This window comes from Netta rufina (genome assembly GCF_964035555.1).
Source record: "Netta rufina genome assembly, chromosome: 1".
Classification (NCBI taxonomy): domain Eukaryota; kingdom Metazoa; phylum Chordata; class Aves; order Anseriformes; family Anatidae; genus Netta; species Netta rufina.
Window position 1 is genome coordinate 93,771,709 of NC_140123.1, and position 23,679 is coordinate 93,795,387.

General features: G+C 38.1%; 1 protein-coding gene across 1 annotated transcript in view; it reads left to right on the plus strand.

The window, feature by feature from the left end:
• Positions 1-23,679, plus strand: part of DSCAM (DS cell adhesion molecule) — a gene marked incomplete at both ends in the record, with an annotated part of 475,592 nt that overhangs the window by 448,312 nt on the left and 3,601 nt on the right. Inside the window, 3 exons of the mRNA XM_084306215.1 lie at positions 1,334-1,483; positions 4,848-5,045; positions 9,214-9,516. Of these exons, the coding sequence (XP_084162341.1) occupies positions 1,334-1,483; positions 4,848-5,045; positions 9,214-9,516 (651 nt within the window). The remainder of the gene's footprint in view (positions 1-1,333; positions 1,484-4,847; positions 5,046-9,213; positions 9,517-23,679) is intronic.

A 23,679-nucleotide genomic window follows, 5' to 3' on the forward strand; every position in this document is an offset into this window, starting at 1 on the left:
GGTAAAAAATGCTAGTTATGTTTTTGTGCACTGTTCACATTAACAGTGTCTTGTCAAGATTAAAAATAAATTAAAAAAAAATGAATGTTTAGAAGTGGATCACCCTCTGCTCATCAGTAAATGGATAGAAGCCCTGTTGCTGCCAGTACCCTCAGAAATGCATTATAAAGCTGTATAGCATAGCAAGAATAGATAAAAAGACTGAAAAGAATGTAAAAGAAAATCTGATAGCATGCACATAATTGTTCTGCGAATACAAATTCAGTGGAAGATTTATCACTGTTAATTCTTCCACAATCAAGTAGACCAGATTCCTCTTTAAAGTGAAAGAAATACAATAAGGTGTTCACAACTGGAAAAAAAAAAATTCTGTAGAGCACTAGCTTTCTGTGGGCTGCAAGGTCTGCACAGAAATTTGGTGAACGTACCTTAGCTCTTGGGAAGCAATAGGCAGCAGAACTGTACAGCAGCAAAGGTCAGTGCTCGACCTTTTTTCCAGTCCTTCCAAAGGTCCAGCTTCATGTTACAACGTTCTTTGCAACACATAGGAAAGCCCACAACCAGTAGGACTGACTATACTGTGAGAAACATATATGACTTGTATAAAGCTCTCCAGAGCTCCTCTTTCAGATCTACAGTAGTGAGGTTTGTTGTAGGAGGGACTCTTTGGTGCAGAGAGAGCTAGTCGGGCTTAGTCCTTAGCTTGCAAAACAGCTTTTACTGGACTTAAGAGTGTTTAATTGTTTCCGTTGTCTTTAACAGGGTACTGAGGTGCTTAAATTTAAGCAGAACCCTAAGATAAGTCTCGGGTCATGTCCATCATTCTGTCTGTGGGAAAAAAAAAAGATCACTAGTAGAGGGGTAGTTAGTGAAATTACCTAGCGATATTACCTATTGCCTAGCTAATAAAAATATTAATAATAATATGTTGTTGAAGGGATCAGCTGAGTCCTCTGAAAATGAAGAGGAAATAGGGCAGCATAGAAAAGATGGAGAAGAAAGAATTATGGCCAAACATGTTTACACACAACAGAGTTTTTGGAAGGATGCTTAACGGCCTGTCTCAGTTGTACAACTCCAAGGTGAAATCCCAAATAAAAACAGGAAAATTACACTTATTCCTTATTTTTTTTTGTGGAATTTGCAATTAAACACAGTCTCCCAGGCTGTTGTGCACACTTAAAAACCATCTCCAGCCCTGCACAGAAATGGAAACTGCATTGTCTTTGGTGAAGCCCAGATGAAAAAAAAATCTTGGAACTTATTTTAAAACTGTTATGGAGACAAAAATGAATTTCATTATTCAATATTTGATGAGTATTTTTGCTTGCAGATGACAGATCAACAGTTCTACTAACTGATGCTGACTTTGGAGAGACGTCTAAGCAGAAGTCACTGACTGTCACCCACACAGTACATTACCAGTCTGTGTCACAGGCTACAGGACCACTGGTGGATGTTTCTGATGCCCGGCCAGGAACAAGTAAGATTATAGGAGGATTTGTTATGTGGAGAGGAGAAAAGTGTAAGAAAATGAATGTGGTACTCCTGCATTTGTATCCTTATGTGTTGGGTTTTTTTGTTTGTTTGTTTTTTGTTTGTTTTTTCTTTAATCTGAAAGTTGAGAGAAATCTATTTAGGTCAGCAGAGAACATTTCTTGTACAATTACATTTAGTAATTCAATATGGTAAAAATTGCATATGTATCTGAAATGTAGGTGTAATTTGAAATAATTCATACTTGGCTTTCATTAAACCAAATTCATGCCAGTTTTTAATTTCTAGAATTTATTGAGTAAATTAGCTTAATGGCTTTTAATGTCTAATGCATTTTTTTCTCAGTGATCAATCTGTATTGTATTTCAAAATGTCTTCCGTCCTTACGTCTCCATCAGGGAAGAAACACATTTCTCATTATTGCTTTTCTGAAAAAGTTGTATTTCCAGTTTTAGTTATTATGGTAAATTACTTTTCCCAGACATCTTCATGTTGAGTTACAGTGATTAAAAACTAAAATAAATAAATATGCTTCTGCAATCCATCCTTCTTAATTTCTCTCAAGAATGTATTCCATATCTATGTAAATGGAATTTATTAGATTGAAGGAATACATTTACTAGCTGTATGCAATCTCTAAAATCTCTTGGATTATTTTCATCCCCTGACAGTTTTAGAATTTGTTTACTTGGTGAGTTTGGTGAAGATAAATGCTGAAAATTCAGATGTGAATCACCTATAATGCAGATTACTTGAAAAAATCTCCATTTAATTTTCATTACCACCCCAGTCTTTATTAATTATAGCTGTTGTAGTCCTGACCTTGCTGATTTTCTAGCTCAGAGATCTATAAGTTATGGTTCATTATTTCTTGAGGACTAGATTAGTACAGTCATTTGGAATCCCCTTTTCATCTATGGAGAGTCATGTCATTTGAATGAGAAGACTCAAGGTAAAACATTTGTTTTCCTTCTGGTAGCACTTTTCTCCACCCTTTGGTTCATGTACATGCTGGCACATGAAAGAGCGGAAAAAAAATCATCCATTTTTTAACACATTAGTAGGTCAAGTTTATCTGAGCGACCAATGTACTCTCAATTGTTTTGAAACTCTACATGTTCTAATAAAGAAAGAGCTACCACTCTAAAATTGCCTGCCTGTCCCATACCACAGCAGTCTCTAGCACCAGACTCTTCCACTCCTATTCCCTTTTTTATGTGTGCAGTTATGTGCTTCAGGCCACTGGAGTCATTGAGACTTCCCTCAGATTGAGCTGGGATTTAACTCATGTGTAAGGGTACGATCTGGGTCCAGCCTGGCTTTGGAAACAGAAATCCACCAACACGTTTGTTACTTAGTAAAGATCTGATTGCAGCAGTGCACAGAGCTGGGCCGAGTGCTTTTAGGTAACATTCTCTGGTTTTAAGACATTAACGTAGCTTTGAGAGAAGCTGGGCTATGAGATTTTGTAAAGCTGCTTGTGCAGGATGCTTGGCTCAGAGTTTGTGGCAGTGCTGGTCTGAGCATACACAGTAAATGCCAAATTTCCCATTAGAGCCCTTTCTAAGTTGCCATCTAATTCTTTTGTATTTATGAAACTTTTCCTTTCATGAACCTTTTTGCTGCCCACGTCAGCACTCTGCCTCTGTGTTTCAGCATATGATAGCAGGGCTGTCTTAACAGCTGGGGCACCAGGTGTGTGCTGTTTTCCATCACGTAGGCAGTGGACCTTGCAGAGTCCCTGCTACAAAGTCCCTTATGCAGGCACAGCACAGCTGGTGCAGTGCTCCTGCTCAGCACATGTTCAGCAGGACTAGCGCTGACCTCCTGCATGCTGGCAGCAGGATCTCCTACCCTTATCCAAATTGTGAGTGAAGGCCTAGTGAGTCAGAGCATCCCTGCCCACCAAGCCTTCTCTGCTCCAGACCAAACAGTCCCAGTACTGTGCCCTGTGTTTTCTCCCATGAGCACTCTCCCTCTGACAGTCCCTTCATGGCTTTCCCTGGAGCAGGTACAAGGTTCACTTCTGGCCATGCAGTAGCCCCATGACAACTTTCCACAGCCACCACAATTGGTGGTTTATACTGACAGTCTGCACTGGGAGTTTTGTGCCAAGTGTGCTTTTGGGTGTTATCCATGTGAGGCTGTTATGTGTTGCATGACCAGCAGGATCAATCATCAATGGCACTGAGCTCATATATTTCCAATGCTGGGGTGGGAGGAGGGGTGTAATATGTGAAATATGAGAAGGGACAGACCATAGCTGGTGTTTGCAAATAAATTACTTGCTTAGAAGCAACAGGATACCTATTCTTACTGGGAATGCTTACGAGAAGTAATGCTCAGAGTCATTATCTGAGTATTATTTTTTTTCTTTAAATTGCTTCTGCTGAAGTCTGTTACCTCAAAGACTGATGACTTCACCATTTGAATGCCAAAGAACATTTGAATATATTTGAATTTTTCATTTCTAATACCTTTTCTCTCTATTGTTAGTAATAGCCTTCAAAAAGATTCAGTCACTTTCTGTTTGCCAAGAAGTGCTTTTTTTCTATTCCACTTACTTTGTTAGAGTGTATCAGCCTCACTTTTACAGAAGAACTATTCTTAATAAAACCATAGAAGTCAGTTTTTGTCAATAATTCATTTTCGCTCAGCTGGTCACCAGATTATCTCTAGGACAATAAAAAGTAAAATGTTGCAAGCCTTACAAAAGTAACAGATTATCTTTAAAGTTTAAGAAATTTTATTTACTGTTTTTTAAAACAGTCAGATCTTTCAAAGCCTGTCACTAATGAAATTCTGAAGGATCTAATATAGGCTATGTCATGCATCCTGGCTGTTTGCTAAAAAAATCTGGGAATTGTAGCTGATTAATAACATAGTATGATAAAAGTATTAGTGAAATGGCTGGAATAGAAAATTATGCCACCACATTCCTGACCACATATTTTTACAAACTGAGGGCAGGTGCCTGTTTTGGGGGTTTTCCGAGGGCACATCTACACTGATAATTTACCTGAGAATTCACTTGAGATGTGGTGTGAAATTCCTGACCAGGTCTATTTGCCACATGCTGTTTCACATCTCAGAGAGGTTTTGCTGCTGGAGAACTGTTTGTATTGGATTAATGAACATGTCAATGGGAGGCTGGCTCAGTTCTTCAGCTGCTCCCTTTTTATTAGAAAGAGGGTATTTCAAGAAAGAGCTTTTACTTTTTTTTTTTTTCTACAAAGAATGTTTTGTGTTCTTTTTTAACCAAAATGAGTGGCCAGTCCCTTCTGACAGGGCTTGTTTCCTTGTCTATTCAAGAGCCTAGTGGAAAAGACATTTTCTGTTATCCGTCACAGATCCTACCACAAGGAGGAGTGCCAAAACCGGACCCACAGCTCGCAACCGCTATGCTAGTCAGTGGACCCTCAACAGACCTCACCCCACCATATCAGCTCATACCCTCACCACAGACTGGAGGCTTCCCACCCCCAGGCCAGCAGGATCCGTGGACAAGGAAAGCGACAGCTACAGTGTCAGCCCCTCACAGGACACAGGTACAGGTCTCTCTGCAGGGCTGCTCGCCAAAACTGGGTCGGCAGTAGCTGCATTAACCATCTTGGTCCTCAGTATACTTTGTTTGGTGCTTGGGTGCTGCTATTTATTCCTTGCCAGTAGTCTCTTTATACTAGTTGCCACAAATGCATATAATTCCAATGATAACAAATACTGTGCCCTTACTTTCTCATGCCACATGCATAATGGAGCCCTTTGAAAGATATGGTATTTTTCTGGTAGCCGAAGCTCTATATATCCTGTGTCTGAAGGAAGAAGTAGGAGAATTTGCTGCATGAAATGTCATTGACCAGGAAGGGGCAATATTAGCAACCAACAGTATGTCTTGGTCAAAGGCAGAAATGTTTTAAGGTTTGAGCTACACTGAGGTAAGTCTTTTTTTGTTTTGTTTTGTTTTGTTTTGTTTTGTTGTTTTTTTCCTTTTTGCAGTCATGTATTGTGTTCATAGGGATATTCTAAGCAGAAAAAAAAAAAAAAATAAAGAAAAAAAGAAAAAAAGAGAGAGAGAGAAAGAGAGGAATGTCTGTAATTTGAGTCCAAACTAAAATCCATTCATAGCACTGAATATTGTAGCAGTTAGCTCTGATTTTCCTGAGAAACAACATAGGCTTTTTTCCTCTAGATGGTAAGAGGGGAGACACTGAATACATATTCTGCCTGCAGTCTTCATCTCTCCGTGATGTCTTCAGATTATAGACCCAATTGTAACAGAACGATAAAGTTTTCTCCTCCTGCCCTCCACTGAACAAGTGACAAAAAAATATGGTGAATAAATGAGTAAATGACTAAGCAGAAGAGTAGTCACGAAGCAAATCTAGTAAAGGTTACACTTGAAGAAAGATAAAATAGCTTTCAAGGTATGCCTGACAGAAATGAATCTGGGCATACAATGGCCTCCTCAGAAGGAATTGCCTATCTTCTGTTCTGATTTGTAAGGAAAAGCATGGGTTGTGTGAGAACGCTGTGTTCTTTAGAGAAAGAGCAGTAGGTGCCGCTCACCTTTCACCATGAAAACTAATATGACTGCTTTTATTCTCTCTGTAAGAACAGGCATCTGACTTCCCTTGCAATCTGTAATTTATAGGTTGAAATTCTCATCATTTCATAATTCATTCTCTCAAACTTGCAGACCTGTATGTTGTCTTCACAGGGTAATGCCATTCAACAGATACCTCTAGCCAGTTAATGAACTTCTTCCTGATTTCTGAAGGTAGAAGGATCATGAGGCTTTAAGGATTTGCTCTAACACCTATACAGATAAAAATATGAATATCAGATGTTATCTCTGAAACTCTTATCATAGACATTCCTGATTTCAGGTGTGGTTGCACATGTTCTATATTTCATCTCCTAAGGTTATTTCCCAGTGAGTATGGCAAAAGGTAGGGAATTTAATTTGCTGTCTGGTTTAATTGACAAACTACATGCAATTTTGTAAACATACTTCATAATGTATAGTTTAGCATGGCTACTTTTCTACTCTGTGCCAGCCCTTGAACACCTAGAGATTTATGTAATTGATAGAAATGTATAGACCATGCTCAGGAAAGGTTTTATTGTGGCAAAATGTAGCTGTATTATGCATTTTCATTTCTGGGGAAAGTATAGAATCAGTGTAATCTAAGTGCTTCAGATGTTTAAAATTTCCAAATAAACATCACAGTAGATGTAGCCAAATAAAGTGTTCAAGAATCAGTTGAACTAATAATAGAATCATAAAATCTTTAAAGTTGGGAAAGACTTCCAAGATCATCTGGTCCAACCATCCCTATACTACCAATGTCACCCACTAAACCATGTCCCTAAGCACCATGTCCAACCTTTGCTTAAACACTCCAAGGGACGGTGACTCCACCACTTCCCTGGGCAATCTGTCCCAATGCCTGACTGCTCTTTCTGAGAAGAAATGTCTCCTCATTTCCATCCTCCCCTGGTGAAACTTGAGGCCATTTCCTCTAGTCCTATCAGTAATTATCTGTGAGAAGAGGTCGACCCCCAGATCCCCACACCTTCCTTTCAGTTAGCTGAAGAGAGCAATAAGGTCTTCCCTGAGCCTCCTCCTCTCCAGACTAAACAACCCCAGTTCCTGCAGCTGCTCCTCGTAGGACTTGTGTTCCAGGCCCTTCACCAGCTTTGTAGCCTTTCTCTGGACATGCTCCAGGGCCTTGATATCCTTCTTGTACTGAGGGGCCCAAAGCTGAACACAGTACTTGCGGTGCGGCCTCACCAGCGCAGAGTACAGGGGGACAATCACCTCCCTGGTCCTGCTGGCTACACTATTCATGATACAAGCCAGGATGCCATTGGCCTTCTTGGCTACCTGGGCACACTGCTGGCTCATGTTCAGGTGAGCATCAATCAGCACCGTTAGAGCCTTTGATCCCTTTTCCAATAAGGTGTTGAGATTTCTGAATCTTGTTGACACAGTTGACATATGGCAGAATTTAGCATTTCATATAGAAATGATTCTGGGTTTACAAGGTAGTACTTTTTAAGCTCAGTAGAAATGCATTGCAGCCATTCATAGCTCTAAATAATTTGAAATGTTCTAACTAGATGTCACGAGAAAAATTATGATGAAACTAAATTTCACATTCACCCTGAACTTTCAGCGAATCTAAAGTAGGTGTTCAAGCAGATCCTTCCTGGAATAGTCACCCTGGGACATGGGATATGAGAAAATGCAAGTTCTGATCTTCATGGACCAAACTGGGAGCTCTACATGACCATCAGTGTTTACAGACACTGCTTCATTCCACTGGCAAACAGCAGCCTTCCCGGAGCTTCCGGTTGATGAAAAAAACATGGAAAGATATGGTTTTGGTCTGATTTACAAATCAAATGGAAAAAGAGAATGATGTTTCTGTGAGAGTGAGAGGAGTGGGGAGGGAAGAAAAAACTAAAAGCCTTAAGTTCTGTCCAGCTCAAAATCTTAAGCAAGTTACAGCATATTGTTGAATCACTTGTCATTTTAAATAAGGCATGGTCCCATTTACCAAGTGTTCTTTTCATTCTGTGAAAACTGGTGCAAGGACCCTAGCATACAATAAAAAAGATAAAGGTTTGCAATAACAACATAGTTGCTTCTGGCTGCCATAGAAGACCCATTTTTATGAATTAGCTATTACATTAAGCCTGCTTATGTAATGTCTGGAATTGTACAGATCTTATAAGGAAACATGACTCCTCCCTAACGAACTTCTGAAAGTCCTATGCTCTTCCAGCCTATTGAAATAGAAATGCAATGGGTGCAACTGACTGGTGATTTGACCCCTTAACTATGCAGAAACCAGTGTTGTATTTCCAGAATATTTTTAGTGTATCAGTTGCCATTTACATCTTCAGTAACAGTGCTTATTTAATAGTATTGAAATTCTTAGAAAATCATTAGCAGAAACAACAGCTTCTGGGTCACAATAGCCCATGAGTCAAATATGAAGCCCCCATTAACTTCTGCAGCATTTAAAAGAATTCTTGAATCACTGCAGACTGGTAGCTACTAAACAATATTGCTTTCTTAGGACCATTTGTTCTATATAAAATGAGTTAATATTTCAATTGGCATCTAGACCAGACATAGGTGTATCAGTCACTCCCTTTATATTTGACCTTTGTTCTCAGGAATTTGTCAAAAAAAAAAAAAAAAAAAAAAAAAAGATGAAAAAAAGGATGAAACAGATACAAAAAAAATATCTTTTCCACTCAGACGTCACCTCTCAGAAATATCTGTGAGATTCATTAAAAGGATAATGTTAAACTATTCCTGTTTTTGCTAAATCTGTTCTGTGGGCTTCTAACATTTTTAAAGCATTTAACTTTCAGATAATTTATTTTTTTTTTTTTAATGAAAGAAAAGAAACCTTTTCCATGCATTAAAGGTTATTTTTTCTAAACTATGAAGTTAATGTTAAGCCACATAATGCTGCTAGCAGAATAAGACTTCACTTTAGATTATCTCTAATTATCAAGCAACTGACTAAACTTAAAATTGTAGAGACATTTAAAGCAAAGCAGACTTATTCAAATCACCATAATAATTTCAAGGGTTCTGCATTTTATTAAGAAACACTGTCATGCTTTTTTGTCTTCTTCCAGAAAGTATTTTACAGGCTTTTTCTTTCTCCCACTGTTTATCTTTTGGGTGTTTAGATCGAGCAAGAAGCAGCATGGTCTCCACAGAAAGTGCCTCCTCAACATATGAAGAGCTAGCAAGAGCGTATGAGCATGCAAAAATGGAAGAGCAGCTGAGACATGCCAAGTTCACCATTACAGAATGCTTCATATCAGACACGTCGTCAGAGCAGCTCACGGCAGGGACTAATGACTACACAGACAGTCTGACCTCAAGCACGCCGTCAGAGTCGGGGATTTGCAGGTTTACCGCATCCCCCCCCAAACCTCAGGATGGAGGGCGAGTGATGAACATGGCAGTTCCAAAGGCACATCGGCCAGGTGAGACATTAAAGAGCACATTTTGTGGTCCTTGGGGGTAAGCATTTCACCCCATGCCTGTACTGGTTAACAGGACAGGTTATATCACAAGGAAGAAAGAAGGTGTGTAATATATCATGTAATTACTTACAGAGATAATTGTTTTTTATCCAAAATAATATAACATTTAAGTGAGCATATTCTCCCACATACAGATAAAGAAGGAATCTGGAAATTTAGGAGCAGAAAGGCACAATCTAGGCCAATAAATCAATTCCTCTACAGCTGCAGACATCAGGCAATAAACCCTTCTGGGCTAAAAAAGACCATATGGGGGTTCATATGCCCATCTCCAACTCAAACCACCCACTAATAAAACATGTCTTACAGCAATAATTTCTGCATGAGAGCAAAGTTTGCTATCAGAACACTTCATAAAGACAGATTGTAGAAGATGTACTATCCCTTCTGCCTTGTAGCTTGGAGAAAATGTAATATCCTTTTGGTGATGTTGTTCAGCTGTTATACTCTCTCTTTGACATCTCCAAATATCAAGTCAGGATTATCTAAAGGAGGGAAAATAAAAGCAAAGAAAATGAAGACAATGCAATAGCTCAAGGGATATAGAACTTTATACCTTCAGACAAATTTAAACCCTACTCCAACTTCAAACTGTCTGAAGGTATCTTAGGGACATCCATCTACTGATCACAATCAAATTTCTAGTTCAAGAAGAATGCTATTTTTAGTGATACCCTAATGTACAATAGCACAGGTAGATTATTTGTGATATTCTGATTCTATATCGTCAGTCTTTGTTAGAGAACACATGACGTGACATAGTGGAGAAAGATTCAAATGGGAAAAAGACAATTATATTTGTGTGCTTACTGAAAACATGGTTTATTGTATTGTATTGTATTTTTTCTTATTTTATTTTTATTTTGTATATATATTTGCCATTGTGGATGGAGCTACTTATACACAAAGAAAGTAATCAGTAGTGCTGACACATGTAACAAAGAGTAGTGAATAGACTTTTGCTTAATATACACTATAAAATGAAGCAGTTGTTCTGGGGACAGAGGAATGGAAGATAGCCAATGGTATCAGGAAGGTCATTCGAAAGTAGGACCTGACACTGGAAAGAAAAAAAATTAAAAAAAAAAAAAAAAGGCATAAAAGATTTCCAAAGAGAAAGCTAAAAGTAGAAAACGTCAAGAACAAAACCAAGCAGAAGATAGGAAGTTATAATAGACAAGGCAGGAAATTACTGTATCATACAAATAGATAAGAGGGAAAATAAGTAGAAAATAATATAGTGAGAGAAATGACTGATTTCTCTGTAGTCACAGAGTAGAACCACATACCCAGAAGCTGTAAAAATAGATAAAGACAGAAATAATTTTCACTTCTAGGTAAAATTTGTACTTGTAAATATTTGTACTTGTTCTGCTGAAGGGAAACATTCACAGCTAGGTCAAAATTGCAGTCCTCTCCTTCCTATCAGTTAAAAAATATTTTCATAATTTCTTTAACAAATAGTTTACTCTCTTCCTTTCATGTTCCATATACATTATTTATGTATATTTAGTATTTGGAAATATTCTAATATATTCACATAAAGATGATTTTCTTAGGGGCATACAGCACTAAAATTTAGTCCCTGGGCTTAAGTTAAAAGCTTCTGTTGTTGGAATATCATCAAAGATCCTCTAGCAATCTACACACTTGTAGCCATCTTTACTCTGTCTGTTAAATGGTTTGAATTTGAATTTGTACCTGCTATTCATGATTGGCATTAAGCTTTATTTTGCAGTAAGAAAATTAAATATTCCATGAACTGAACAATTAGTTTCAATATCTTGACAATAAATTTAATGTTCCAGTGGAACTACTTAAATATTGATCCATAATTATTGAATGATCAATTATTAAAGGATACTTTATGACGGGCTTTAATCAAAACATATTGGTAAAGAGAATTGTCGGTAGTAACAGACAGACCAGTATGTTTAGTGTTCAAAATCAGTAAGAAAATACTTACAGGGCATCTTTACTCTTTCACCCACTGCTTCAGAAATTCTGCAGAAGTTCTTGATAATTCAAACATAACTGATCAAAGTAACCTGTACATCTGGGAACAGGTATAAGAAATGTTCATAATAATAATAATAGTAAAAAAAACAAAGAGACATAAAACAGATAAAGTAGATGATAACATCTGAAATTAAACACTGACTATACTCCTTTAGCCTATCTTTATTTTTCCTTGAACTCAGTGTTTTATTTCAAGATAACTTTTACCTATTTTGGTGGTGATTGCTTTTCTTCTCCTCCAACTCTATCTCTGTCTTCTACGATGTCACTTTAAATAAATTATGCTTTCCATTTCCTAATGTCTTACCTCACTTTTAAAACTTCTCGTAAAGCTACCTGCAGCAACTTCCATGATTGCAACAGAGGTTTAGTGTTCTGCAACATAGAGTATTTGTTTTGCAAAATAATCTCCAACTATTCTAAGTCTCGGAAAGATGGTAACAAAAATTTAGTTTGGTAAACAGGTCATTTTAAAACAACTTAATAGTAAAGATACAACTTTACTCAAGAAAGGCAATGATGGAGTTGATTTCAAAAGACTTTTTTCAGCTGTAACAGCACCTATTTCTTACCTTGTTGCTACCATAAGTGTTTGGGGTAAGCAAACAAAAAGTTACAATTTGAGGTTTGGTTTCAGAAGACCTTCATGTGAGGTTCTGAAGGCATTCCAGCTCATGTCAGTTTTCTTTCTTGCTTTTGCTCAGCATTTCACAGGACTGTTTTGTACCTGTTTGGTCAAGCCTGATTATCCAACAATCTGCTTTATCTAGCAGTATTAGAAATCTCATGTCACTCCACGTTGAGATTGTTAATAATAAGGAGAAAGGAGCTTGAATGTTCTTTGTTTGCAGGGGGAAAAATAAAGGGGGTAGGCTATCAAGATTCAATAGCTTGTATTCCAGGGGTTGACATCAGCCTGATTTGATGTTCCCAACTTCCCCACCATTTTCATTCAGAAATTGAATCATAACTTCTGTGCCTTCACTCACTCTATCACCTTGAATTAAATTTGATGGCTCATCAAATGTCTAGGAAAGCTTAGTAATTGATCATTTCCAGCACTATAACTATGAATTACAACTCTCTTTTCAGAACTTCTTCACACTATGCACTACTCTATTTCTGCAATTATTAGCAACTATTAATGTGTAATAGTTGACTGCCTCATATTCTAACTCAATGTAAGTCTTCTAATAGACCTTTTCCCTTCTAGTCAGGTGGTACTGCAGATAGGCAGCTGGGTTAGCAATCAGAACTGCTTCTGTCTTCTCCTGGATTTCTGTTCCTTTTTCCTGATGTGTGGTTTATGGAATCAAGAATCAGTTTCATGAAGTCAGCTCAGACATGAGAGGCAAAAAAGCATGGATTATGCCATGAAAAAGTAATACTATACTTATAAAGAAAAATAGAGTAATGATGCCTAACGCTGCAGTAACTAGCAAATACGGGAATGAAGCAATTTTGTCATACTGAAGCTGAGATATGCACCGTGACTTCAGAATGATCTAAATATTTGGCATGGTTATACTTTTTTAACTCAGACTGCCAAACATATTGTGCTGTAGTACATGTCTCTACATATCAGCTGAAGTTAATGCATTACAAAATCACAGAACGATTCAGCCTGGAAGAGAGCTCTGAAAGTCACCTGCTCCAATCCGATGCTCAGACAGGGCCAGCTTGTCCAGGACCATGCCCAAACAGCTTTTGCAGATCTACAATGAAGGAGACTCCACAGCTTCTGTGGACAACCTGTGCCAGTGCTCTATCACCTGCACAGTAAGGACATGTTTTCTAGTGTTCAGTCAGTGCCTCCTGTGTTCCAGTTTTTGCCTATTGCCTCTTGTCCTGGCACTGGACACCACTGAAAAGAGCCTGCCTTTGTCTCCATTGCACCCTCCCTTGAGGTGTTTTTATACGAAGAAAGTTCCTCCCTGATCATTCTCTTGTCTACACTAAACAGTCCCAGCTGTCTAAGCTTTTCCTCATAGGAGAGATACCACTGTCCCTTATTCATCTTCAGTGGTCCTTAAATGGACTCTGTCCAGAATGTGCGTGTCTTTCTTGTAGCAGGGAGCCCAGAACTCCAGCAGTGCTGCAAAGGAATGATCATTTTGTTTGACCTTCTGGCCACACTCCTCATGCAGCCCAGGATGCTGTTGGCCTTCTTGCTGTAATGGTACGTTTCTGCTTCAAGTCCAATTTGGTGTCCACGAGGGCATTTTCTGCAAAACTATTTTTGTTTTTAGCTAACATGTTCTGGCACATAGGGTTGTTCCACCCCAGACAAAGGACTTTGCACTTCCCTGTGTTATACTTCTCGAAATTCATCCCATTTCTCCAGCCTGTCCAGGTCCCTCCGGGTGGCAGCATCAACCTCTCATTTATCATCCACTCCTAACAATTTTGTGTCATCTGCAAATTTGTGGGTGTACCCCATTAAAGCTCATCTGTTTATGTATGTCCAGTTTGATTAAGCATTCTCTGACCCAGTCGTCTTCCACCAAGAGTACATATTCTTTACTTCAGCATTTCCCCCTGATCTCTGGGGTCTGAGACTCTTGAAGGTCGATTTTGCTAATAAAGACTGAGGTGAGGAAGGCATTCAGTACCTCAGCCTTTTCCATGTCCTTTGTCACAAGGTCTCTGGCTCCATTCAGTAGTGGGCTCACATTTTCCCTGGTCTTCCTTTTATTACCTATGTACTTATAGAAGCCCTTCTTGATGCCCTTGAAATCCCTCACCAGACTCAGCTCTAAATGGGCTTTCACTTTCCTAACCTCATTTCTGGATGCTTGGTCAGTGTCTCTGTGTTTCCTCCAGGTTACCTGTCCTTGTTTCCACCCTCTGTATACTCCTTTTTTTCTTCTGACTTTTGCCAGGAGCTCTTTTTCATCCATTCAGGCCTCCCAGCATTTTTGCCTGACTTCCTGCTCTTTGGGACAGACCTATCTTGAGCTTGGAGGAAGTGATCCTTGAACATCATTCAACTTACTTAGATGTGGTAGAGGTTACTTCTGTCTGTCTGTAGAAGCAGCTGTAGATGTTTTCTGCATCATTGTCTTGAGACCAGACCAAAACTTTCAAGTATACATTCTCCAATCTAAACAAACAAACAAACAAATAATTGGGAGTTACACTTTTCTTAAACTTCTGAAAAGTTATAACTACCAGAAATGGAGCATGGAAGTAAAATTTTTATGAATTCTCACATTCAGTGTTTTGAAAGCATGTCTTAGGCATCCTTTTCTTCTGATCTTTACAACTTCGTAGACAGATCTTTGAAAAGAGATGAGATTATTTGTAGGTTTTTACTTCACCATCAACAGTGTTATTTTTCCTTTATAATAACTGTGAATCTCACATGTTAAACCACCAGTCAAACTAGCCTTGCTGCCTAACGACAGATTTGGCATAGTTTCTAAAAACTGAAAAGATAGATGCAGATTTGCACACAAACTTTTCTGGGCTTCTCAGAACTGGCAAACCTGATCTGCTCAGGTCATGGAGCTGACACAATGGAGATGGTGACATTGCTCAGTAAGCCATTAGAGTGGTGATGTGTCCCAGGAGGCACATTATGAGAGAAAATTGGAGCAGTAGAGATAGCACAGCAGTACTTTAAACACAAGGGATAAATCAGACCCTTTAGAAAGGTGTTTTTTGAAATCCTAACATATGTTCACTGTTAATATTCTTCATGATATAAAATGATATCAGCATAGTTTACATTGCATTTTTCACCACAGTTATCACTAGTTAGAATTATCATTATCAAGATCAGGTTCTCAAGGAATTGGCACACTGGGCAATTATCTCAACAATATACTAGGGCCTTTCAGATCAAGACAGAGGCATGCTGTCTTACTGATATTCAGAGGTTTCAACAATTGCTACCCAAAGTTTACCTGAGAGGTTGACAAATGAGTCAGTCCTTCATTTTCCAAAGCTGTCATTCAAATATTCAGAAACTAGGTTGGACAGAAATTAGGAAGAAATATACACTTTTCCTACCTCCCAGTGTGCCGTCAAAAAGTGTGTAATGTAAAAAGGTGGAAGATAATTGCAGAGGTTGAAAAAGATTTCCAATATTGTTTTTCTTTTCTGTTTCAAAAATATTAACCACAAATTGAGTTACCAGAACAGTTATTTTTAACTGCAGTAAACATTGCAGTAGCAGAGTTTATTAAAAATAGATTTCTGTTATTATAATTTTAAATCTTGGTAATAGTCTCAACCAAGAAGCTTTTTTTTTTTTCCCTTCCTTCTCTACTAAATTATTGGGCTTATTAACTGGGCAGTCTTTTGATATTTCCATGCTTTCCAAGCGCTATCTATATCCTTTTTTTTGTGGACAGATCACTTGTTTGCATCCTCCGGCAAGGGAATTCATACTTAGAATTAATAATAGATGACCGGTGCTTGAATAGGAAATATCTAGAAAATTTCATCAGGTCTCTTGCAATTTGCAGAAGGTTTCCTTTAGCAATGCTGCTGCAAAACTCAGACCCACAGATTTTTATAATTTTTTTTTCTGATGTTAATTGTCACTGGAAATACTCTTTGATTTTATGATATTATCATTAAGGATTAGCTTGACTTGATGGGCCAGACAGAAATTTGTCTACATCATTTTATTAAATAAATAAATAAATAAATAACAAGCTCATTTTGACAATCCCTCTTCCCTTCCTCTTTGGACATCCTATTAATTTATATTAATATTAATTTATAAACTCTGAATGAGAAACTCTGAATTAGAAAACAGATATCTGGATATATCAGACTAAGAGATTTTTAAATCAATTTAAAGGACCAAAAAAATTTATATCCCAGAACTTCCTCTACAGGCTTTCAGCTGCTGAAAGGAATCAGTTTATAAAGAAACCTGCATGTGGGTGGAGAAAAAAATACAGGTGCACACAGGCAAACTCTGAAAAAAAGATTTTCCTGAAACTGATTTTGCAGCCATGAAGATGGCAAGAAAACCACATTGCTTGATAGGAAAGCTGAGTGCTTTCCTGGGTCCCTACAAAGCAGAAGCACCAGTTTGCTAAGCTGATACTCAAATAGAAGCATTTTCCTCTTGCCATTGTTGGGTTGTTGGCTAATGCCTGAGGGTAGAGCTCCATCCTCTGTCTGCCAGCGCTCCTGCTCAGCCTCTCCTTCCCAGAGGAGATCTGGCAGGCAGCCACTGCCTTCTCGCAGCAGCCAGAGGACAGGCATATTCCTAGACAAGTTCTCAGTTAGCAAATGCGGGCATTAGCACCTTCAGTGATGCCTGCAGGTGAAACTATTGAGCAGTGCAACCCAGTTGTTACCCAGAGAGGCCCAATGCTTGGAGGGGTACCACCGTGTGAGCACTCCCCTTATGCAGCCAGTGGGAAGGGAGAGGTGCACACTTTGGTCTGGGTTTCTTCAGCTGGGCATCTAAGTCAGGCAGAGCGAGTTTAGCCCTAAGGCTGCTGCACATTTTCTAGAAAAGACACAAACACTAAAATTCTTTCAGTGTTTGAGATACCTCAATTAGCACTGTTGACCCAATTTACAAATTTGTAACTGCTTCAACTCATTCTGCCAACTTGAATGGCTAAACCTTAGCTTACAGACAATTCTTAAGATACAGAATGAAAACACTTTACTAAATAATTGTTTACAAGTGGCCCTTAAAATAGAGGCTGGACCTCACCTGCAGTGCATAAATGTAGTTATAAACAACCAAGAGGAAGGTAAAATTTATGTTCAAGACACATCTTCTTTTCCAGTATTCAGTCACTACAGCTAAATATAAGCTGCTTAACACAATAAGGAAAATATGAAGTACACGTTAATAGAAAGCACTGTATATTTCCAATGTCAACCCTGTAACCTGAGATAAAAAGATGTGAACTCTTTTCCACTGATCTATGAATTGAAGGGTGAAGGAGTTATTTCCCTCTTCCACTCCATGAAAACAAGTGCAACATAGTGATGGAGTCTATTTAGAGACATGCTTTCTATGGAGAAGTTGCTGACAGCACTCTATAAGCTGCAGCAGTAACTGAATCCAATACAAATTCTACCACAAATAGCTGGGACTCACTAATAGCTGGGACTCTTGACTTAAGGCCTCCAGCTTACCTTTTGCCTCCTTTTCCCATGTATATTATTCTGCATTGAATGAAAGTGGAGTTGTACAGTTCAGCAGTTCATAGATCCAAAACCGAATTTCTTGAAGATATGGGGGGATCTACATTTGACATTTTTTGTTCAGGAATCCTGCAGCAAAGTAGGAAATGATAACATATGGGTTGTTTTCTTTTTTAGTTCTATGCTTGTGTTGTCTGGTTTCAAATGCAATGGAATATATATATATAGAGAGAGAGAAATGTATATGCACATACCATATATAGTGTATACATAGAACGAAAAATCATCATCATGGCTCCACAACTGGAAACCAATGTCCAGCTCTGAGAAAACTACATAAGGAGACAAATCAAAACAGGCAGGTGGCAAAACAGTAAGATAGGCAGAACTGTTGTTAAGGGGGGAAAATAAAATTCCATGCCTATGTTTCTAACTGTAGCAAATATTTTTAATGTGTATGTTAACTTGTATGTATAATTACTTACACATATGTGATATAAGCTGAAATTACACCCCTAGGTGAGCATTTCTAATGTTTTCATATAATGTTATCACATTAGATTCTCTTGTACCTGGAACACTTTCTTTTCATTTCCTCTTGTGCTGTTAGAAAACTAGGAATATGTCACAAAAAAAAGACTGTGCTATTTGTTTTTTATCATAGAAATGGCACTCTGGTGATGAGAGTAAATTGCCTTTATCCTCTCTTAACTTTTATTTCTGCAGAAGCTATCAGGGGCTTTTTCTTCTGCTGTTGTGTAAAGCTGAATGTTCTGCAGAGATGAAACCCATTTAATTCTGCATTTAATTTGACATGAACACATACTTGTGATCGTTGCCTTGCTTCTGGTGGACTTGTAGAGGAAGGTTCACATTGCAAGTTTTTTAACCTTGGCAGCACAGTAAAATAAAAAGGAACCTAAACAGGATCAGATCAGAAGCTAAAACGCTATGAGATCAAAAAGGGAAACTATCAGTGTGAATCATGAGTTTAAATAGGGCAGCTGTTCAGTTAAAAACTCTCTGTATGGCTGATATGAAAATTCCATTTTAGGTAGCACACAAAAAGTCTGAAAGCTAAACTCAATTCACTGACAACAAAAGTAATTTGAATTATTTTTACAAATGTCATCTATGAATCGGTGATACTGGTGTTTGGAAGATGTTTTATTTATTTATTTATTTATTTATTTATGTATTTATTTATTTATTTATTTATTTATTTATTTATTTATTTATGTATTTATTTATTTATTTATTTATTTATTTATTTATGTATGTATTGAAGGAGGTAAACAATTGGTACCTGTTCCTCAGGAACTGTACTGGGAGTGTCTGGTAACACAATCATATTTTCTTGCTGACATCTAATGTATTTATTATTTTGATTTGAAGATTAACCATGCCTATGAAAAAAAAAAAAATCTTGCTTTAAAAAAGAAAATAGATTTGTCCTGCTCATACCATTTTAATTTTGAAAATGTCAAAGCATTTCATCTTTATATCGTTGAGGCAGTGTGTATGATTTCTGAGAGGCCTCTCAGCTCAAGGTAACCAGAAGCAATTGCTCCCATACAAACAAGAGCTGTTCCAGCCTTGCTTTAAGGTCCTTGTGGTTATTTATGGGTGCTTTTGCTTTAAATGACTTCACCCAGTGGGCTCTCCTAGTTTCTCCTGTGCCACAAGACATTACTGTAATTTTAGATTTAGAGGAGATCTGATAGATTATTGAAAGTAATTTGAGAACTGATGTAACTAGAGAAAAAAAATACATTCCTAATTTGACTTGACTGTGGTGATAGTCTTTGCTATCCATGTAAAAGCTTCTTTTATGCTTATTTTTAAAGCATAGCCGTATGTACACATGGGCATATTTCAGTATTGTTTACCTCTTCATGCCAGCATCCTTAATTTAAATGTGAAAGGTGGAGCTCTTGCCCCAGTGGATTAATTAAAAAATATGCAATGCTGCACTTTGTCAGCAGCACTCAGATGATTCGAACTGATGGATCTGAGGAGGCCAAGCTACAGCAATCCATCCGTGAAGACATCTTCATCAGAGCAGCAGGGCAGGGCTGATATTGGTTTCCTTGTTGCAGCCTGACCTCTCCACAACCATTAGTGGAGCCTTATGCCCCTCATCGCAGGTGAGGTAAGGTTTAGCCATGAATTCATGTGCATGGCACAAAGCCTGTTGAGGTTAACAGAGTGGTTCCCATTGACTTCAATGAACCATAAGTAGGGTTCGAATTCCTCACCTCTCTAGCCTGAGTTCCCAAGATATCCCAGGAATAAACCTGTGATGGAAGCCCCTTTCCATAGAGCCACAATCAATTTAACCCTAGGTGAAGTGATGCATAATTAAACAGTGTGTTCACTGCACAAGGATCAGCAAACCCATCTTGAAACTCCAGTGTTGCTAACTACAGGCACCTGGGCGAGGGCTGCAGCACCACTCCCCTAGCTCAGCCAGCAGACAGGAGAGGGCTGTCTCAGAGCATCCTTAAAAAATGCATGAAGCAGCTTGCGTGAGAAGACAAAGGTGGGAACGGAGAGCTCCTGTACTTTGCTTTTCTATCACCATTTCATTATTTATTGCCAATTTTTTCTAACTTTCTGTTTCAGGGAATATATTGATTTACATAGTGAGGTCCATTTCACAACTTTTTTTTTTTTTTTTTTTAACTTAGACATTGCATTAAATCAAAACAGAAAGGCTCCAGTTCTGCAGGTGCACTTTCCCTGTGAGACTGAACATGCACAAGGCATCTCCATAGGTCTTCTGGCCCCTAAATCACTTCTTACTGCCTTACATCCCCAGCTCAGCAGTGGAGAGTCCCTTAAAAATAAGGCAGTTTGCCTTAAACAGTAAAGTTACTTCTGCAAGGAACTGAGCATCCTGACAGGTTTTTAAAAGTGTAGCCCCATACGTGAGACCAAAGTTCTGCAAAGTTCTTGCCCAAAGCAAAATGCAGTGCTTCAGTTCCCATTTCAATAGGCATTTCAAGACCAGGCAACAATCTCATAATCAGGTCTCCTGGCATCCAGTTAGACAGATGAACAGTATGTTATGCTGATATATTACAGATGTATGAGCTCAGTTAAACTGTAGCAGCTATGCTTTTGCTTTAAGACATGTTGATTTAGGACTTTTTCTTGGAATTAGAAGGCTTAAATCTAAATAACAAAATGAATCATCGTATTTAAAAAAAAAAAAAAAAATCCACATTAGGTTGAATTATCATTTTCAGTCACTTAAACCTAATCTCCAGTAAGTATAAATCAATTTATAGTCTTGCTGAAATCAATACAGCTACTCTGAATTATAACGGCAGAAAATTTGGCTCCTGAATTACAGTTTTCCTGATATTCTGTTGTTTCATATGAGATAACTCCAATGACTAATCAACAGCAACTGTTGATTTTATTTTTATGTGTGAAACTTAACTGATATTGTTAGTGTTTTTATGGCAATGACAGTTTTAGTAGATTGCAACATGCAGCATTTAATTAAGTGCTACAGGTCTTCAAATGAGCGTGAAGCATTCATAGAGAAAGAAAAAAGAAACTTGCCAGATATAAAGGACAACCTCAAAAGTGTGTTAAGGGATTCCAATTTCTCAGTCTAGAAATGGGAAGCTCAGCATGTTTTCCTAAAGCATGGTGGCTGTTTCCTAAATGTGATCACCTGAACAGGATAAAATCATGTAAAGACATGATTTTATTTCATCTGCTAAAGAAATGTCACCTCCTTTTCCAGTACAGATCAACACTGACTTCAGGGAGTGGAGATGGGTTGTTTAAAGCATCCTTCTGAACTTTTTGATTGTTCAGTTGTTTCATTGTGCTGCATTGTTTCTGAGAAAGTAATAATTATTAAATAAAGAGCATTGAGAAAGTGGCTCCACACTGAACAGACCTTGGGGGAATAATAAAAAAAAAAAATTATCCTCCAAGCTTCCAGCAAGCATCCACCTCATCCTTCAAGTGGATGCTAAGCCAAGGCGGGCACCACAAAGCTCAGCAGGTGCTGGGAGTGGACACACTGACTGGAGATGGAGGGAGAGGGTGCATGAGCCTCCTCCACACTCTGACAGAAGCAGTTGTGAGAAGTGTTGTTGCTGATATAAGCCCAGCTCAAGCTACAGCTCTCTAAGAAAGCTCTGCCTGCTAGCTTTTAACGGTGTGCCAGGTTTTGAAGTGGCAAAGACTCCGAGCACTGCTTGTGCTCTTTTTTTTTTTTTTTTAATTCAATCAAGCCTCTCACCTTGGCCTTGCAAACTTTCCATCCTTTCTTCATTTCCAATATTCACTTTTCCTATGGCAAACTTCTGAAAAACAGCCTGTGAGTATCAGCAACCAGACTGTGAGTATTAGCAAAGGCTTCACTGATTTATTTACTGTGCTAGAGAGCTGGAAAGCCCCACTTAACTTTTTAATCAGCATGAAACTGAACTTAAAGCTAGCTGTCAGCAGCTCTGTCTCCTTCGCTTCCTTTCGCATGAGAACACAATATCCCACCAGCGCTTCCCCTTCAAACACAGGGCAAGGCAGGCGATGCTGAGCACAGTGGCACTTTGCAAAGTGCCACCCCCATAGCACTCCAAATGGCAGAAAGCCTCTGAAATCAAAATAACTGCATTAGCAAGGCACTTTACCCATGCTGATGGAGCTGTATAGATTCAGTTCTGGCATGATCACTGATCCTGCAAGATCATGCCAGGGACATCTTCAAGGGCTTTTTGTACACACTCCCTTATTCAAGTAAGTCATGTGAGTGCCCTATTCACCTCATCTTTTTCTTACCTTTGTTAGCGAAAATACCCTGTCAGAGTCACCGATCCTACATTATAAACTTTTCTGAAATAATACTGCAAGCAATGTGGAATTTCTTTCACATGGCAATCAGACCTTGAAACTCATCAGGCAGTTGTCAGCACTGAGGGGATCTTTTCTGGAGCTTTGTGAAGGAAAATTGCTTTTGCTTTAGTAGAAGTTATGATTCATGAGCAAATGCATATAGCTATCACATAACTACTTGGTAAGAGTATCTTTTTTACAGTCTGTGATGATCTCCATATTGAATATAGCACAGATTGTTAGATTTTCTGGAGCAGATGAAAGCAAAAACGCATGCAAACTTTCTAGCATTTGAAAGAGTGAATCTTCAGGAAGAAAAGAGTGCATTCGGGTTTGGTTTAGTTCTGCAAACAAGACAGCTTCCTTGAATAAAATCCCAGAAAAGATAGGCAGTGGTATGTTTTCCTCCATGTAGCCTGTGAAATTCATCCCAAACCCTCCCGTACCTGGTGCTAACATCCAGAAGAAAAATAGACACTGTTTTTCAAAACTTTTTGTATCACCTCAGCTGCACTGAAATAAAAGTATATATTTTTTTTCAGTGATGCATTAACTCAGAAAATAGTCCCTTTTTTTGTAAATTCCATTGTTTCTGGTAGGTAAGGTAAGTGATTTTTAGCATTTGTTTGCAAATATTTATTGAAGGTATCATTTTTTTAAAGGTACTATACTAAGTAATTCATTAGAGAGTTGGCCACTTTAAAAAAAAAAAAAAAAAAGAAAGAAAGAAAATAAAAAGTCTGAGATTGTCCTGGCTTAAATTACCACATTCAGACCACATTCAGATTTGACTGGATGCTTATTATTATTTGTATACAAACTCCATTTTTCTAAATACAGAAAATTTTCCTAAAAAAAAAAAATCATAAAACTATGTTTTTGAGTAATTTTTGTACTAATTAACCAAAATGCATGAATTATTAAACACGCTCATTTGTAGTGCTCATGCACTTGAAAGGTTTGCTTTCATTACTAATAAGGCACACACACCACTGAGAAGAGGTAATTAGAGCATCAAAGGCAGTGAGCCATCCTGAAACTTCATAATGCTTTGCCTAAAAAAAAAATAATCATTGTTCAGCTGAATAGTAAGAA